Source organism: Parasteatoda tepidariorum, unplaced genomic scaffold (assembly GCF_982258835.1).
Source record: "Parasteatoda tepidariorum strain Cologne lab strain unplaced genomic scaffold, Ptep-v5.0 scaffold_12, whole genome shotgun sequence".
Classification (NCBI taxonomy): Eukaryota; Metazoa; Arthropoda; class Arachnida; order Araneae; family Theridiidae; genus Parasteatoda; species Parasteatoda tepidariorum.
The window spans coordinates 998,420-1,018,743 of record NW_028257371.1 but is presented as its reverse complement, the minus strand read 5'-3'; the positions used below and the strand labels follow the sequence as shown (position 1 = coordinate 1,018,743).

Here is a 20,324-nt window from a genome sequence, read left to right as displayed (position 1 = left end):
CAGAAGCGACGCGTGTGCAATGCCGCACACTTAATTCCCACTCCTGCAACCCTACTATTTTTTTTATCCCTCGTTGAACAGCCGACCCAATTTTGGGTTTACGTTTACTAAGGTTCAACTCCGCAGCCTTGTCATTTTGAACCAATTCGGAAGACAAGGAAACTCCTGGATCAGTACCCCCAGAGGTATGTTATGGGAACAAGGAGGACTTTGAGACTCGATAGATTTAACGTGCATCAGTCACCATTTACTCTTTCGGCCAGCTGGGATCGAAACCGCGAACTCTTGGACATGGGTCCAGTGCCCTACCAACCAGGCTATCCCTCTACTATTTGTTTAGAAAATTTAAATGGTAGTACAGGTAAATGTTTGGGCATGGATCCTAGACTCCATGTGCTTTGGTCATTTCGAGTTTTATCAGACAAATAAACTGGGTTTAATTATCTTGCTATGATGATTCTCTAAACTTATTCACCTGGTATAGGTAATAAATGCTAGTTTTCCTTTCTAATATTTATTTGAAACTATAAATGCACTAATTCTAATAGTGACCACTTATGTGGGGATAATACTAAAAATATATAAAGGTCATCAATAATGTCTAATTTGCATTACAGGGTGGCTTCTAAATACTGTAACACTCAAAAAGATAGGAATTAATTTGAAACGTTTGGTAAAATAATTTCTTTCTCACTATTCCTGTGATCGCTTTCTATAAGTGCAAACGTTTTTTGCTGAGAGCAAATCATTTAGAATAAATTTAAAGATGGTATCGTAAGGTTAAACAGCTTTCCGATAGTGATAATTTCTGCAGGTAGAATCTTTACGTAATTAAAATCTCTCGGGTTTAATAGAACATATAAATGTTCTATTAGAATAAAGATCTATGAATTGATTATTGGATTCTAATAGCTGTAAAGATAAATTTCTAGGGACTTTCATTCTTGTGGTAAGTTTAAATGTAATTCAATTTTCATACTTTTTTAAAAATATAACAACAAATCTGAATCCCCAAACTATAATAATATAATATTCCAACACTAAATCTGAAAATAAAATCTATAGCGGCTTTGAAGCTGCTTTCAGAGTTTCTTCATTTCAACACTTTTGAATGAAAACGTTTTAAAAAGAAATGCCACCAACTGTTTTTTTCCTTTTCTTTTAAGATAAAAGTTCAGAAATGACAACTTAATGAAAAAGAACGTCTATTGCCTTACAACCATTTTCATGAAAATTCCACTAAGTAATATTTTAATTTTGTAACTCTTAATGCTCGGGTACCTTAACAGGAAAAGACATTTGTTTAGATGCTCTGATTTCTTTTTTTGCAAAAAAAGAAAAAAAAAACATAATAGTTTATAATTGTCTTCTTTTTTCTTTGGTTCAAGAGCTACCACGGGCAGAGCCGGATTATACCTTTCGTAGGCCCTAGGCATAGCCCTTTTTGGGCCCTTTCCCCACTCCTTCCCTCTTTTCAAAATATATGCTAAAATTTTCTCGCATATTTTTTTTAACATTTTTATTAATATGGATTTTAATTTACAAATTTGTTTATCGAACTTTATCTGCAATACCGACATACTGCCGATATTGCAGTTGATATCGATAATACGATTATGATTTCTTCGCTCGATAACTATGTAAACACTTCACGTCAACAATACAACAACAAACCAGCAAAGAAAACAGTGAAATTGATAGTGAAATTTGTCGATTCTTGGATCAAATGCAGAAGGAGAAAGATCTTTCTCCAGATTAAAATTGATAAAAAATTATTTGCGTTCAACAATGAATCAAGATCGTTTGGCATCGCTCGAACTTATGTCTATTGAATACGACATTTTGCGTAGTTTGGAATTCGACAGCATAATACAAGATTTCGTTGAATCCAAAAATCGCAAAAAAGTAATATCATAAGATTCTGCAAAATAATTTATTACCGAAAAATATTATACTTTTATTTGTATCTTCATAATTTTGTGCAAAATACACTTGTTGTTTTTAAAGCTAAATTATTTTTGTCAACAAATTTTTTTCTCCCAAGTTTTTCGTAGGCCCTAGGCACGTGCCTAGTGTGCCTATAGGTTAATCCGGCCCTGACCACGGGTCGTGCACCTCTAGTGTATAATTTCTGAATCACGCGCCCTCCCCAGCGCATAGGAGGTTGCGGCGTCAACTACGCCACTGGGTGTTACTATTGCATAAAGACTATTAATCTTGTTTGACTGCTGTCCCCGTCAACAGTCCTCCTCAATAAACGTGAAATATCCTCAGTGGTAGACGGATCATGCGTTAGAGTCCCCTTGCGGTCAGGCTAACAGTGGGAGGTTCTCATGGTCTTCCTCTCCTTGTAACGTAAATGCGGGTTTGCACCATCAAAAAGGTCTCCACGAAGGCAAATTTCTCCCAATACTCGATCCAGGAGTTCCCTTGTCTTCTGGATTGGGTTCAAAATGACAAGGCTAAGGAGTTGAACATTAGTAGTCTTAAACCCATAAAATTGGGTGGGCTGTTCAACGACGGTTATATATATATATATATATATATATATATATATATATATATATATATATATATATATATATATATATATATATATATATATATATATATATATATAAAATTAGTCCTCCACGGAGCCGCGATGGCTCAGGGGATAGAGTGTTCGCCTTCCAATGAGGCGAACCAGGTTCCAATCCCAGTCGATACGAAATCCGCATCCGGCTTGCACCGACCACAGCGAAATATCCTCAGTGGTAGAAGGATCTTTTTCCTATATATTAATTTTCGTATAATTTATGTCAATCCTTTTTTGTATTATATTTCTTAACCTTTATTTTGTAATTAAACCTCGTTCTTAATAGTAGAATAATTAAAACAGATTTAGAAATTTGTGATACGAAATTTTATTTATATGGATTGCTTATATTTTCTATATTCTACTTTAAAACCCTCTTTGTTATCTGCATTTTACCCACTTCATCTCTTAAGGTAGAGGCTAGGTAAAACTCATAGGGCGGTTCCCGTCTCCCCTTTTTAAGTAGAGATAGGGAAGCCCTATGTGGAGCAAGCATCTAAGAATTCTCTTTTTTTTTTTTTTTTAAATCTCTTTTTCCTATATATTAATTTTCGCATAATTTATGTAATTTTTTTTTAAATATTATTATTATATTCCTTAGCCTTTACTTTGTAATTGAACCTCGTTCTTAATAGTAGTATAATTAAACTAGTAATAGAGTTATTTATATGAATTGTTTATATTTTCTACTAAAACCCTACGTGTTGTCTGCATTTTCCTCTTAAGGTTAGAGGCTAAGGAAAACTCATAGGGCGGTGTAAGATGGAGTTGCAGGACATCTACACTTTCTATCATAGTGAGTTTTAAAAACTGCTTTATGGTGCATTTTTCGTGTTTTAAAAGCCCTTTAAATGTGCTTATTTTACTGGTTGTTTTTAAAAAATGCTTAATTTTCCCTTTTTGAAAATTAGATTTTTCTTTTCTTTAACAAGTCGATTTTCGTCACGTATTATGCAAAAGCGTGGATTTCATTATGTTCTATTCATTGTTCATTAATACATTTCGACTCACCGTCGGCCCATAGCATATGACAGCGTTAATAATTTTAAATGTTTGATGAAATACTTGGGGGGTTCTGATGCGAGCATATACTGAGCTGGATGGGTTTGGATAGATTCTTGCACTCTCGTGTGCAACTCAGCTGCATTTTGCAAGATATTCCTCATTAACCTCAACTTATACTTTAAACAATTAAAATAATGAAAAAATATTTTTAATACTAAAGCATCATTAAAAAATTGTACAAAATGTTATTATTAACAGTAATAAAAATTGCTTTAAATAGAAAAAAACAACAACATACTTTTAAGATTGGGACAGTTTGTTTCCGTAACATTTGGAGAAGGGAATAGCGTTGAGCAAAATTTATCCAGTTTTTTTAAATCAAAATCATATAGGATAATCAAAGTATTTGTGCTAATTATCTTTTTGAAAACTTTTTTTTATGTATTATTTTTAAAAAAGTTTAAAGTTAGAATTTTTGTTTAAGGCATGCATTTGATTACTGCTGAGGGAGGAAAAGAATTTATCTGATCATCAGAATTTTAATTTAAAATTTCTTCAAAATGTGGTCATTTCTGTTTATCAATTAAATAACTTTATTTTCCATTTTAAACACGGCACTGTCGATTTAAAACCAGAAGAATTAAACGGAACAAGAACACATTTCACTTAAGATTGCTTTAATTTTATTTAACTTTTTGAAATAAGGGAGCTTCTATTAACTGGACAATCGCCATCAGATCGTCATGATATTTCTGCACGTGTATTTAAACAAAAGTTAAAGTCCTTAATGGATTTTATTGTCAAACACCATGTATTTGGAGAGACGCGCTGTTGGATGTATTCCATTGAATGGCAAAAAAGAGGTTTACCACATGCGCATATTTTAATATGGATGATGGAAAAGATAACACCAAACAGAATTGATGAAATCATCTCTGCAGAAATACCAGACATTGAAATTGATAAAGATTTGCACGAAATTGTCTAAAAAAATATGATTCACGGTCCATGTGGCTCACTAAATAATAATTCACCATGCATGTCAGATGGAAAGTGCACAAAGCGGTATCCTAGAGAGTTACTTGCTGAAACTATTACAGGCAATGATGGATATCCACTCTATCGACGACGATCTACCGAAGATGGTGGAAAATCCATTAAACTAAAAGTACTCAACAATACTATTGATGTTGAAAATCGTTGGGTAGTACCATATTCTCCATTACTTCTAAAAACGTATTACGCGCACATAAATGTTGAGTACTGCAATTCAGTAAAAGCTATAAAATATATTTGCAAATATGTGAACAAAGGAAGCGATATGGCAGTGTAGGCACTGGAAAATACAACTGCTTCTAACGATGAAGTCACCCAATATCAACTGGGACGCTACATAAGTAGCAATGAGGCTGTATGGCGTATTTAATCATTTTCCATTCATGAGCGATATCCAACGGTTGTTCATTTAGCAGTACATCTTGAAAATGGACAGCGTGTGTATTTTACATCAGAAAATGTACGCGCAAGAGCAATGTCACCACCGCCAACAACATTAACTGAATTTTTCACATTATGTAGAAATGATACCTTTGCAAAGACACTACTGTACTCTGAAGTACCAACTTATTTTACGTGGAATACATCAACAAGAAAATTTCAGCGTCGTAAACAAGGTAGAGCAGTACAAGGACATCTAAATTTATATTCCACAGATGCATTGGGTCGTCTGTACACTGTACATCCAAATAACGCAGAATGCTTTTACCTGAGATTATTATTAATCAATGTTCGTGGACCAACATCTTTCCAAGAATTAAAAACAGTCAATGGCCATGTGTGCGCTACATTTCGTGAGGCTTGCCAGAAATTAAGTCTCTTAGAAAACGATGCTCATTGGGATATTTCACTCGCTGATGCTTCTGATACAGCTCAACCACCACAGATACGTACACTATTTTCCATCATTTTGTTAGTTAATTAAGTATTATTGGCGCAAAAGCCATTTTTGGCCATACCGCACCTACAACTTGTTTTATAAGAAACATTCTGCTATAAGTTAAAGCTAAATTGATTTGTAAAAACCAATGTCCCTTAGATAATTAAAAATGTTATTGTGGGGTTTATCTCCAATTAATAAAGTCAATGTTGGATTAAAGCAACCAAAGTGGCGTTGTCTCTGTGTTTTAAATTCGTTACACTTTGTTAAAATATGTTTAATAGTGAGCTGTTCTCCACAATGAGAACATTCAGGTGCAGTTTCGTTTAATAAAAGATATTTATGGGTTAATCGAGAGTGGCCAATGCGCAAGCGATTTAATATTACTTCCTGCTTTCGACTAATGTTTAGACTTTTATAAGATTTAATAGAAGGTTTAATGTCGTGCAATTTATTATTTATTTCATTTTCCCAATCATTTTGCCAGTGTAAATACTGTTCATTGTCAATTGCATTTTTGATATCTGTGTAGGTAAGGGGGTTGTTTGTTACATTGTTTGTTGACTTAGCCACTTTATCTGCTGCTTCATTACCCGAAATGCCAGCATGGCCTGGCACCCAACAGAAAATTATGGCATATTCTTTTAGGAGTAAATTGCTGTATAGGTTTAAAATATTATTTATAATAGAATGTGTATTCAGTTCTTTATTTTGTAAGGCAACTACGACACTTTTTGAATCTGAATATATTATCCATTTTTTCAACCTTTGAGAAGAAATAAATTGAAGAGCCAGATAAACCGCATGGCATTCAGATGTAAATACGGAGCATTTTGAATGTAATTTTTCAGATATTGTGGAGATAGGGGTAACAACAGCGCTTGCAACATGGTCAAGGCCTTTAGAGCCATCTGTAAAAATGGAATTAAAATTACTATATTGTTCTTGGTGTGAATTAAAAAGCTGTAAGTAAATGTCAGCAGCAGTTTGTGCTTTTGTCAGATTGTTAAAAATATCAATAGTTTGGAGAGAAATGACGTCCCAAGGAGGTCTTAATTCGCTCGCAGGTAAAATATTAAAGTCTTCTAGGTTTAGGTCAGATAAAAGCTTTCTTACTCTCAAACCAAAAGTCGGTATTGCAGAGGGTCTGTTACTAAATAATCTTTCATAAGATGGAGTTGTAACATTTGAAAACATGGAATGTATATGATGGCTTTTGACATGAAAATAGTATCTTAATGTTAACTTATTGCGTCGTTCAGCAAGAGTTGGTTCATGATATAAAACGTTTAGACTTTTTATGGGTGATGTGCGAAATGCTCCTGTTGCTATACGTATGCCGGAATTATGGATGGTGTCAAGATATTTAAGAACAGATTTTCTAGCTGATCCGTAGACAACGCAACCATAGTCGAGTTTAGATCGAATGATACACCTATAAATTTTGAGCATGGCATCTGTATCTGCACCCCAAGAGGTGTTTGTCAAAACTTTAAGTAGATTTAATTTCAGTCCACAGGTTTTTCTTAAGTGCTTAATATGAGATGCAAAAGTGAGTTTAGAGTCTAAGATCAAACCAAGAAATTTTGTTTCGCTTAAAACGGGAATGCGGAAGTTTTTGAGATACAGTTCAGGATCGGGGTGGAGCCCTCGTCGTCGACAGAAGTGTATACTTGTTGTCTTAGTTGTAGAAAAATTAAAACCATTTAACTCAGTCCATTGGGATAATTTATTAATAGCGAGCTGCAATTGTCTTTCGATAGTGTGCATATGAGATGCTTTACAGGAGATCCGCAGATCATCAACGAATAACCTGCCGTCCACTGTAGGTGGTAATGTAGTTAAAATATCGTTAATTTTTATAAGAAATAAGGTTACACTAATGACACTACCTTGAGGAACACCTTCTTCTTGATTAAAGGTGTCAGATAAAGTGTTATTCATTCTAACTTGAAATGTCCTGTCTGTTAAAAAGTTTTTAATAAAATAAAACAAATTTCCATTAATATCATAATTTAAAAGGTCCCTTAAAATACCATATCTCCACGTTCGATCGTACGCTTTCTCAATATCAAAAAATATTGTCACAAGATGTTGCCTTTTTAAAAATGCTTCACGTATATCAGTTTCTAAAAGCATTAGATTGTCAATAGTTGAATTACATTTGCGAAATCCGCTTTGTCTCCTAGATAATATGCAACGAGATTCCAATAAATATATTAACCTTGTGTTTATTATTCTCTCTAAAAGTTTGCAAAGACAACTAGTAAGAGCGATTGGTCGGTAATTAGTAGGATGAATAGGGTCCTTACCTGGTTTAGGAATGGCAACTATATATGATTTTCTCCATATTGATGGGAATTGTCTATTCAGCCAAACTCTATTAAACAGTTTTAAAATTATTTCCAAATGCGTATCAGAGAGATGTTTAAACATACTATTGTGAATTTTGTCGGGTCCTGGAGATGTTTCTTTACATTTATTAATAGCAGATTTTAATTCAGTTATTGTCAGAGGAGAATTGTAGTCATTATGAAGTTCAACAGAGGGTTTAAGTACATTTTTCTCAGTTTGAGTTTTGTATTTTTGGAAAGTTTGAGAGTAATTTTCTGTACTAGAGGCTCGGGAAAAACTTTCAGCTAAAGTATTTGCTATTTCTTTAATCTCTGTTATTTTATTTCCATTTACTTCAAGATGCGTAATAGGTAAAGGGTTGAAGTGTCCAGATATTTTTTTTATTTTAGTCCAAATTTCTTTTGCTTTCGTATTGTTATTTATGGTACTTATATATTTAATCCAAGATTCTCTTTGGCTGTGCCTTCTAGTTTTCCTTGCAAGTGCACGGGATTTTTTGAACAGAATTAAATTTTCAACAGTTGGGTATCTACGGAATATTCTCCAGGCTCGTCTTTGTGCTTTATGTGTTTGTCTGCATTCTTCGTTCCACCATGGTTTTGGGTATTTAGGTAAATTATTTGAAGTACGTGGAATGGAATTTTCAGATGCGGATATTAGAGAATTTGTAATATGTTGTGCAGCTTCTTCAATATTACCATTATAAACAATTTCTTCGTCGAATGCTAGGGACTCTTGAAAAAGTGTCCAGTTTGCTAAGTGTGTTAGCAGTCTAGGGGAGTGCACTGTATTCGTATTTCCAGGTTTCAAAATATTGATGATTAGTGGAAAATGGTCGCTATGATAAAGGTCATTCCAAACAAAAAATTGTAATAAGGTATAAATGCATGGTGAACACAGTGTCAAATCAATGGAATGGAATGTACGAGATGGAAAGTGGAAATGTGTTTTTTCATCAGTATTTAGTATACAGAGTTGGTGGTCGTCTATTAATGTTTCTATTTGATTCCCGCGAGAATTTGTAGTATCACTTCCCCAAGTTATGCTATGCCCATTTAGATCACCTGTGATTATAAATGGTTGCGGTAGTTCAGCTATTAGTTTGTTTAGATCTGATTGCAATATTGATTGGTTTGGTGGAAGGTACAGACTGCATATTGTGATGAGTTTTGATTGAAATGTAACTTGTGCTGCTACTGCTTGCAAGGTAGTTGTCAATAGAACAGGTGAAAATGGATAACTTTTTGAAATCAAGAGAGATACACCTCCGCATGCCTTATTTCCATCAATAAAATCTTTCCTTAGATGCGAATATCTTTGTACATTAGCTTTGTGGTTAGGTTTCAAAAATGTTTCCTGAAGTGCGAAACAAGCGGGATTATGTTTTTCAATTAATTTTTTGATATCTGGAAAATTAACATAAAACCCACGACAATTCCACGATATGAGTTTATCGGCCATTATTTTTTATTTTTAATGTTTTTGGGTTTCAGGTTTTCTGGAGTTTCCATCCCTTTTTCTATTTGCATTTGAGAGTTTTGAGAAGCATCTGAACAATTCTCGTCGTCTGTAATCATCGTATCAGATGAAAGCTGATCCTGTTGGCTGTTTGGTAGTTTTTTCCGGTTTTTATTGAAACGATTTTGTCTGCTTTTAGATACATATTTAGGTTTACTTACCAATGGGGATTGAGTTAATTTTTTGTGAAGAACATTGACCATTTGTGGGGTTATTTTCAGGTATTGACTGTTTTTAATAGTATTTTGAGATAACTGATCAGAAGTTGATGGGGTTGAGACTTTAGATTGCTGAGAAAGCTGTACAGTTTTAGATTTTAACGTATTGGATGTCTGAGAAGGAGTTGTTGTCAGAGCTTTTGAACATTTGGGTGATATGGTAAGTTTTGTATTTCGAAGTTCAGATTCACTATTGTCAGTCTGTATACCTATGGATTTAGTTGTTTTTGAAGTTTTTACCACTGAAGCATAAGAAACATTAAGTCTAGGTTGTGAGCTTAAAAATTTACTTTTGGCTTCAAAATATGACAAGTTTTGCATTACTTTAATATTTAATATTTGTTTTTCCTGTTTCCATTTAGGACATTGGCGAGAATTTGCAGAGTGAGATTCGGAACAGTTAGTACATTTTTCTGGCTGATTACAGGTTTTAAAAGTGTGACCGGTTTCGCTGCAGCGAGAACAAGTCTCTTTTCCTCTACAATTGTTGGTGGAATGTCCGAACTTTTGACATTTAAAGCATCGGAGGGGATTGGGAATGTAAGGGCGAACTTTACAGTTTCGGTACCCTGCCTTAATATCATCAGGTAGTATAGAAGTGTTGAATGTTAAGATTATGTGTTGAGTGGTAATTATATCTGGACCTTTTTTTATGGTTATATGCCGTGCATCTATAACTCCTTGACTGGAGAGACCTTCGATTATTTCAGAAATTGGGAGTGATTGTAATGTCTTATCAGAAATGACTCCTTTGGATATATTTAGAGTGTTGTGGGGGATTACTGTGATTTTAACGTTTCCGAGTTGAGTTAATTTCAAAAGTGAAGCAGTTTGTTTGTTTGAATTTGTTTCGATTAATAAATCTCCGGATGGCATCTGTTTGACATTTTTAGGATTACCAATGTTTGTTTCCAGTGATTTTTGAACTAAAAATGGTGACATAGATGATAGTTTCCTTTCTGTAGAGCTTAGTATCAAAAATTTTGCTGTAGTTGGGTCATAATTTAAGCATTTAACAAGATTGAAGCTGGGTGAGGAGTTTGTTTCGGTGTGCAGAACTGAACACCATCTCTTCATTTTCAGCCATAGAAAAAATAATCAACTTCCGCTATCAACTGCACCACCCACCACGGAGTCCAACTTAGGGGATGCAAGTAACAAAAAGAAATGCATTACTTAACACCAGTGCTGGTCAATAGCTATACGCCCGAAAGTCACCCCTGAAGCAGCCTCCACCCTTAACGAGGTGCCCAGTAAGTGACCCCGGGCTTGACCCTAGCCAACAGATGAAGTTTGTGACTAGCCGATTGATGCATACGGGCCACTATGCACCTCCCGTTTACCTGAAGCAGGGGCCAAAGCAGTGTGTTGGGGTACCAAGATGCCCCTCAACTACCGGGATCCCCTTTTCCAGGGACACGGGTCTCCACGCACGGCGAACACGCGGGTGGTTTTCTTCCCATCAGAGTTCGATATAAAACCGAAACGAAGACGAAAAGCCCTTTACCAGTCAACTTGGCAACCACGACAAGAATGAAAATTTAATAAATAACTATAATACGAACGAAGAAGTGAAACACAATTAAAAAATATACATTTATATATATAAACGCAACAAAATAATGCATTATCAAAAGTATAAAAACTTATAAATATTTGCTCACTAGGTCAATGTAATAAATAATGAAAGTCAGAAACTCAAAACAGGACCGTCGCAAGAGAGAAATAGAAAAATGCTCAGGTCCAGCTCGGGGCCCCGGGTGCGCCGTGCCCGTCACACAAGAGTGTGCCCCTGGGGGCCTATTTTCCATCATACTAACTACATGTTTTCCGGCTAATCCAAAGGATCTTTGGGAAAAATATAAAGACTATATGAGTGAAGACATTTTGTAGCTCAAGCGTAGAATAAATGCTAATCCCAACATTCATTTTACATCAAATAAATACAATGAAGCATTGATTTTAATTGAGAATGTATGTTTGACAATAGCCAACAAATCACTGACAGAATTGGGAATGATTGCTCCAAGTAGATCTGGTAATGGCATTTTCGATCGTGATATACAACGAGAAACGCACTTCGATGTTAATGAATTACAAGCATTTGTTCGAATTAATCTGCCGAAACTGGTATTAGAACAACGAACAGCATATGACACAATTATAAATGCAATATCTAACAAGAGTTGTGGCTTATATTTCTTAGATGCACCTGGAGGTACTGGCAAAACGTTTCTCATTTCAATTATTCTGGCAACTATAAGATCACAAAATAATATTGCACTTGCTATTGCATCATCTGGTATTGCAGCAACTCTTTTAGACGGTGGTCGAACAGCACATTCAGCATTGAAATTGCCATTAAATGTGCAGGTAATCGAAACTCCAACATGTAATATTAGCAAAGATTCTGGGATGGGAAAAGTGCTAAGATCATGTCAGCTTATAATATGGGATGAATGCACTATGGCACACAAGAAATCATTGGAAGCACTCAATCGCACATTAAAAGATTTGAGAGGAAATGAGCAGCTCTTTGGTGGTGCACTCATTTTGCTAGCTGGTGATTTTAGACAAACTCTACCAATTATACCCCGTTCAACACCAGCAGATGAATTGAATGCATGTCTCAAATCATCAGTATTATGGCGGTATGTGGAGAAAATATCTTTAAAGACCAATATGCGTATTCAATTACAACAAGATGAATCTTCCGAACGATTTGCAATACAATTGCTAGACATTGGGAATGGTAAAATGGAAATGGACCAATCCACACACTGTATTACATTACCAGAAAACTTTTGTTACATTGTAAAATCCACTGATGAATTAATTGCAAAAGTTTTTCCAAATTTATCGCAGAATTATAAAAATAATCAATGGGTTAGTGAGCGTGCTATATTGGCGGCCAAAAACATTGATGTGAATTTAATAAACTGCAAAATTCAAAATGAAATACCTGATGAAGAAACAACATATAAATCCATAGATACTGTTGTCAATCAAGATGAATCAGTTAATTATCCAATAGAATTTTTAAATTCATTGGATCTACCAGGAATGCCACCGCATATTTTATCTTTGAAAATTGGTTCCCCAATCATCCTTCTACGAAATAGAAATTCACCACGACTATACAATGGGACTAGGCTATCAGTAAAAAAATTGATGAATAACATAATTGAGGCAACCATTTTAAATGGAAAACAACAAGGAGAACATGAACTCATACCACGCATTCCCATGATACCAACGGATACTCCATTTGAATTCAAACGTCTACAGTTTCCTGTACGACTAGCCTTTGCAATGACCATTAACAAAGCACAGGGACAATCATTGCAAGTATGTGGATTGCATTTGATAAATCCATGCTTCACACATGGACAGCTGTACGTTGCGTGTTCACGAGTTGGAAAACCATCAAATTTATTTGTTCTTGCACCAGATGGGAAAACAAAAAAATATTGTATATTTACAAGTACTACTAAGATAAAGTTCACCATCAATCATCAAATATCCTTCATTTCATGATGTATTGTTTAATACCACAAGTGAAGAAACATGTTTATTCTGCCATCAACTATGCATCTATGTTTTGTTATATTCAAGTGACATATATGTAGGGATAATTTTATTATTAATTTTCATTTTGATGTATTGTATAAATTTGATCATTAATCACAGCAACGTGTGAGCAGGTACAGCTAGTAAGTAAATAAACTAAAATGATTTAACTAAAATTTAGTTTAACAGATCTGAGTGCTAAACTTTTCTAGAGAATTAAAAGTTTTCCTCTAATAATCCTATGTAAGTATTATTACTCATTCATAGTGTTTCGTGAAATTTTTATATTAATTGTGCATCTAAAGGAAGTTTTGTCAGGAAATTATAATGTTGCAGTTTTAAGTTAATTCAAAAAATGCATTATTTATGTTACGTAACTAGGTTGTCATGGTATAAATATACTAAATGCATTGAACCCAGTGTAAAAGAAAAGCTTAGCTAAAGCATTGATATCAATTTGTCAAAATAAATATCAATTATCAAAATGTGCCAACAATATATTTGATCAGAAATTTTCGTTTTTAAAAAAAAATTGCTGAAATCAAAGGACCATCAAAGCTTTTGGTTTTTATCACAACTAAACTTCATCCACAACAATTTAGAAATTCCAGAAAATGTCCTTTTCTTAATCTTTATAGCATTGAATAAACAACAGAGTGTTAATTAATTGTAAGCTATTAGTTATTACATTATCAATTTCTCCACCTAACTGTTCTCCAAGTCATCATTTAGTACATTTTTTTAAATTTCCTTTATTTTCTGTACCAATGTAAAAGGGAAGAATATTAGAGCCAACATATTATACAATAGCCAAAATAAATATAAAATAGAAATAATAAACATATTTTCAAAATGCTGACAGGCATGTTTTGACAACTGAGCTAAAATATTTCACACTATATCTCACTAATTTTTTTTTAACCACAAGCGGTAATATTTTAATATGTAAATGTGTATTGTTATTTTCGAATAAAAACAATTTTGTTTTATTATATGTTGAATGAAGATGACTAGATCGAGAAATAACTATCCTGTGGCAGCCATTGGGTTAAAGATTGATATTTATTTTTTAAGCAATGAATATATTCCTATTGTTTTGATAAGATTGTGATGTATTGGGTCACCCTAGCAAAGATTCAAGATCAAGCTAAAAGCAGGAAATGAATTTGTCCCTCAAATGCTTGAATCGTTTTGTGAGAAAAAATCATAATAGCATTGATACTTCAGAGCAGTATATTAATTAGAAGCGGCAACGACTTAAGCATCTAATGTAGACAATTTTGAAGCAATAATGCCCACTATCTTCAGAAATTGATCATTAGGGCATATTTTCTCTGTAGAGGTGGGTAGCCATGCTTTTTGAGAGTCGGATCTCTCATAGAAAGAGTAAGCTACGACTTCTAGTCAGACGATGGAAGGTAATGGAATGTTCAAGTGATAGAAGGCAAGAGTGGCTTAGTCTTTGCCTTTTAAATCATACATATGTCATATGTTTTAAAGACAGCTTTCTCACTACATTAAAATGTCTACACTACGAAAAATGCTTACTTTACTTATTCGTAATTGCAATGAATTTCTCACTTCTGTTAATCGGTAACCATTGACCTCCAAAACAAAAGATTGCTGCCTTACGCTCTATTATTTACCAGGTTTCTGACATTTGTTCCAATCGTTATAAGCAAAAAGGAAAGCTTGTTTAGCTTAAGGCTCTATTGCTGTTGATAGTGGATTTCCATTGATTATTATTTATTCCTTCAACAGAATATTGACCCAATAAGATATCTAATTCTAACTAAAGTAAAATTAAAAGCAAAAAACTGCGAACTTTTATTTTTCTAATTTGGTTCGTTTGGTTGAGGAAAAAACTACAAATGTGCTACGAAAATATCGAAATAAGTTTTATAAGTTATTAAAAAAACTTTCGAGAATTTCTTAATTTTTTCGCTAACTAATTTTCCGGAACACTTTTGATATTTGATATTGCCTCAAAGGGAGAGTTAGGCAGCACTCGACTGCTGCAAAAATTGAGTGGTGTGTGACAGGCACCCGCCGCAGGTTTGTGACAGGCATCCGCCACAGGTTTGTGACAGACACCCGCCCAGGTTTGTGACAGACACCCGCCCAGGTTTGTGACAGGCAACCGCCACATCTACTAATATCTTTCCAATTTTCTACCATATTATCTGTCCAATTTTCTACTCCATCTTCATCTAGCAATTCTGTATCGCAATTTTTGTGTGGAATTTTTGGCAAATCCAATACAGCTATCAACTCAGGAGAAAAAATTTCCTTTTTTTTCTTTGAAACTCGCTCCTGCAAATCCATACTCGATAAAATGGGGTCTGAACAATCCATTGCACGATTAAAAATATCTAGTAGTGTTGCACGACGACTACATTGTCTACTATGGTGTGCTCTGAAACTTTTGTAGTTTTTATTATTTCCCTCTGAGGCTTCTTCTGCTAATACACCTATTGGCAATGTACATGATCGAATGGCTTGACTACTGTGAATCAAAATTTTGTGCAATGTAGCTGACATTGGAAACCATGGATATAAAAAAACATAAAGCTTAGCAGTTGCTAAACAATATCGCTCAAAGGAATCTGGATTAATGGGTAAATGACAAGATAAAGACACTAAACTCTTTTTCAAATGACACAATAATTTCTTATTGATATCGAGACAAACAGCAAGTTTTTCAGGAGCATGAAATGCTCTGCGAGCGGTATTGCCGTCGTTTGTGTTCCCAAAACCACCAACTTTGGGTTTGTCGACTTTCAAGCCCAGATTTTCCCACAGAATTCGCTGGATGTCTATCTTCCTCTGTGCAAATAACTTTTTATCAACACCAGATCTGACTTGCCATTTTTTAAATTGAATGCGGTAAGAGATGTGCAAGCAACACTCGAATATTCTGATCCAACCATGTAGAGGACTTAATCCATGTTGCAATGATGATGAACTCGTAGAAAACTTGTCAGTATTGATGTTGAATAGATCATTAAAAAATTTTGGGGTAGCATGACAAAACGGACAAGATTGCACAGATTTTGTGTTTGTTATTATATTCAAGACCTTGCCATCAATCAAAGTTAAATATAATTTAAGATGCACATGAACAATTTTGTCTTCCAAAGAGATCGTACATTGATCTAAATTCCTTATTTGTTCTTCAAAAGCGATCTTGCTTTGCAGAAAAACTTCTTTAGATTCTTTAATAAACTGAAGCTTAATGGGACGACAAAATCTTATGGGATTGAGGTGTTCTATTATACCATAATATCTCACCATTTTGGTTTGATAGTTGAAGAGAAATTAAAGTAGTTACGAATAAGTGCTCATCATCTAAGTGATCAATTTCTTCTTTATGTAATTTCTTGTATGAAGAATATCCACTACTTCCGTCAAAACCCCATGAGCAAAATAATAAAAGTTCTGTTTCGGCTGTATTTGCTGTTTTCATGAGTTGAAAAATCAGTTCTGACTGATAACTACAAATTCTGCTTACGGCGTGGTTTAATAAACCTTGAAGTGATACTTCTGCAACTGTCTCAGTTATAATGATTGAGCTTGATGGTGGTCTACAAATAGTTTTAGTTTCCCTGACAATATTATAAGCCGGCCAAATATCAGCCCCACTTTTTATGCTGGCTAATCTCATATTTGTATACTGAGCTTTAGAAAGTGAATTGCTTAATAAAAAAAAGTAAATCTTCTTCAGGTGTTTTTTTTACTATTAAATTCCTGGGCTCATCAAACATTTTCCTTGTTTTTGCTGACTGTTCTGGATCTTTTACAATTTTGTCTACAAATTTCACCATATCTTTATCTCCCGATTTTTTAGCAGCGTAGCGACACACTTGTAATAATTTATTTGGATCATTTTTAAGTTCTAAACTTACTGTAGCAATTTCTCGCCTCTTCAAGTCTCGAATTTTATGAAAAATCGGAACGATCGGTCTTCCTGGACGTTTTTTCTCGGCAGAAGTAGACGTTAAATCTTTAATCTTGATTCTCAAGCTTCCAACTTTAAAAGCAGATTGCAACCAATTCGAATTTTGTTTGAGAAATCTGTCTTTCATCCGATTTGATGCATCCCATTTTTGTTTGAATTTGCATAACAATGTATTCACAGACTTCGTTAATCTACTTAAGTCATCAGACTCTACCATCTTTATATCTACATTTCTTTTTTCCATAATATAGTTCAATACTAAATTTGTGCATTGGGACACATAACTGAATCTTCCGTGGACTAAATCAACCAATTCTTGTTTTAAAATTATAACCTCTAAGTCCGAGTTCATGTTTGTTTAGATCTACCAATGAAAATATTGCATCATTTCTATGCATTTCACCTGTAACTCACCTGTGAAACGTATTTATTCAATACATTTATGTACGATAAATTATAAATGATGCTAAATCCGAAAATTACTAATTAAATCCGAAATTTAATGAGTTATTTTCACTATAAACATAACATAGTTCGTTTAGAAGAATCGATATCCTCCATTGCACTATCATAAGATATTAAGGAACCTGACTGCGAGGCCATAGGCTGCGGGTTCGAATCCCGCTCTGGGCATGGATGTTTCTCTCTCTCTCTCTTTGTGCTGTCCTCTGTTGTGTGTGTGTATGATGTGTGAATGTGGCCCACCCTATAAACGGGTTTGTGGCAGTGTGGCGTGGGCAATGTTGCTCGCCTCCGTGACTTTGGTTCACAGGTGCCCACGGGGTAACGCGAAATGAGCAACAATTCTGGCATAGTATAGGCAAAGATACAAAATTCAGTGCCTGCCATTGGAAGAAAAAAAAAAGGAAAAAAAAAGAGATATTAAGGAATTGAAAAACAGCGCCATCTATATAAAAAAATTGAAACCATTGCGTAAAACAAATATTTCAGACAGTAGGATGCAATTTTCACAATAAATAAACTTCATTTAGAACAATAATAATATTTTATATGAATATCTATACAAAATAACGCAAAAAAATGAAAAAAAGAAAATTTTTGTTTTTCGGTATATTTAGTCTACTTTCGCAATATGGGCAAAATGGGGAAGATTTTTTCGAAAGAAGAAACATCAAAGAAGATAACAAAAAAAAGTTTAGCTAATTACCTCGCGGAACTTTTTGGAGATAAGTTTCGAAAGTGAGTCAAACATTGTAAAATGTCAAATGATAAAATATAAACTATAAGTTTGTCAAGAGTATTAACTAATTCAACAAATTGAAAAATTGTACTATATTTTCAGACTAATTACTCTGATAAAAATGTAACAGAAAGGTGAAATTTATATTCATATTTCTGAAATATGAATTTAAAAGTTATATTTAAAAAAAAATTTTGTAACATATTTTTCACTACATTGCACTCTCGTCGGTCCAAAAAGTTAACTAAAATGTTTGGAATGATTATGAATACTTAATTTGGGCGATATTAAAGCTGACTAAACATGTTTTAGTTGAAATTTAATTTTTGACTTTTGGCCAAGATTCAAGGTCTTCTGGCCCACTGTGTAACGTGTTGAAACCATTTTTTTTACATTGGTGGCATATTTTTTTAGAGAAAGCACATACTTCTTTAAAGAAATTTTGATTTTTAAACGATAAAGACCTAGGAAAAATTATTTTATTCGAGGCTTTTGGGCTTAAATGCATTCATGTGTTCGCAGAACTTGGTCTGTTTGCGAAATATAGCATTGATATTTCAGCCGCTTTAATTAAGTATTCTGAGCCGTAGTTTAATCTTCCGTACTTCATATCATGCTTAAGCTAATTTTATTACTATTTGCCATAATATGTAAATTAATTTCTGCAGTCATTGACATAGACCTAAATGTCCAAAACTGGCTCATTCAATTTGCATCTTTTGTTTTTTCTGTGTATCGATTATTTTGAATTATTAAAGGTGTTTCACATTAATACAAATAAACATAAACGTCAAACGAAAGATATTTTATAATTCTTTCTTCCATCGATAAAAAGAGCGAATTATTATGGCTTTCTTTTAACATGTTCACACATTTTTTTAAAATTTTCTTTTAGATTTAAGTTTTTAAATTTTTTTTAGATTCACAGTTTGTTACGTATATCACAAGATATATTTTAAAAGTGTAGTTGACTTTAGTATATATGCAACAACTGGTCTATATGGGAGAAATCGGGTGTAGAATCTACAAATAAATTTAATCTACAAATAACATCATTTTTTTCCTCAATTACTGACACCGATAGTTTGATTCAGAAGTTATTAGTCATTGAATCCTTACTTACATTAACAAATATTCTCGTAACTACACTTTCATAATGTTAAGAAAAATTTTAAGCATTAATGAACGACTTATTAAAAAAATTTGTCTAAAACGAAACATAGTTCAATGCGAATTTCCTGCTTGAATATGAAAACACAATTATATTAAAACTAGAAGTCTCTTCCAGCAGCAAATGATATCACTGAGCTATTTTCTGCATTTTTTTTAAAAATTTGTTTCTATTTTTGCTTTGTGTTTTTCATTTCCTCTAATATATTGCCTATTCACATTACTAATAGCAATACAATCAAAAATTTTCACTTTTATTTACCAAAAAAGTTTTTAAACTGAAGTTAATCTTTTTCTAGTAAAAAAAACTCCATAAACCATTGATGATAAAGTGGCATAAGACCTTAACTCATCTATCTTAAAACTGTAAAGAAAAGCATATTATTCAAGTTGGGGAGAAGACGTCAGCGGTTTTCCTTGTTCGGGCAAGGATTGGTTTAACATTGAAATGGAAATAGTTATTTTCTCTCTCTCTCTCTCTCTCTCTCTTTCTCTTATTCTTTTGCGTTTAACAGAATGTTCTTTGAAAACAAATGTTAATTAAACTATACAAATTTTTATTATAAAATGCCACATAAGAGATGATAGTAAAGGATTTTTATGAATTTTATTTTTTTACAATCCTCTTTTTCCTGGTATTGCATATTGCGTTGCTCCTGGAGGAACTATTCGATAACTCTTTATGTCAGAATCATGATAAATATTTCGTTTTTTGCAAAAACGTACTCATCAAAAAACCGTTCATATTTCTGCAATCCAACTCTTTATTGATTATTAAGTTATAGTTGTCTTCCGATAGTGATCCAAAAGTTATA

At 33.6% G+C, this 20,324-nt stretch overlaps 2 protein-coding genes across 2 annotated transcripts; one reads left to right on the top strand and one right to left on the bottom strand.

Annotated features, from left to right (window-relative positions):
• Nucleotides 1–5,114: 5,114 nt before the first annotated feature.
• On the top strand, nucleotides 5,115–5,564 carry LOC147800849 (uncharacterized). Its single transcript, XM_087156299.1, has one exon. The coding sequence runs from the start codon at nucleotides 5,115–5,117 to the stop codon at nucleotides 5,562–5,564; it is 450 nt and encodes a 149-aa protein (XP_087012425.1).
• An 81-nt stretch (nucleotides 5,565–5,645) lies between these two features.
• Nucleotides 5,646–9,335, bottom strand: LOC147800848 (uncharacterized). The gene is made up of 2 exons (XM_087156298.1): nucleotides 7,958–9,335; nucleotides 5,646–7,483 (listed from the first exon to the last, which is right to left on the bottom strand). Exons 1-2 carry the CDS (start codon nucleotides 9,333–9,335, stop codon nucleotides 5,646–5,648), a joined length of 3,216 nt encoding a protein of 1,071 aa, XP_087012424.1.
• Between the last annotated feature and the right edge of the window lie 10,989 nt (nucleotides 9,336–20,324).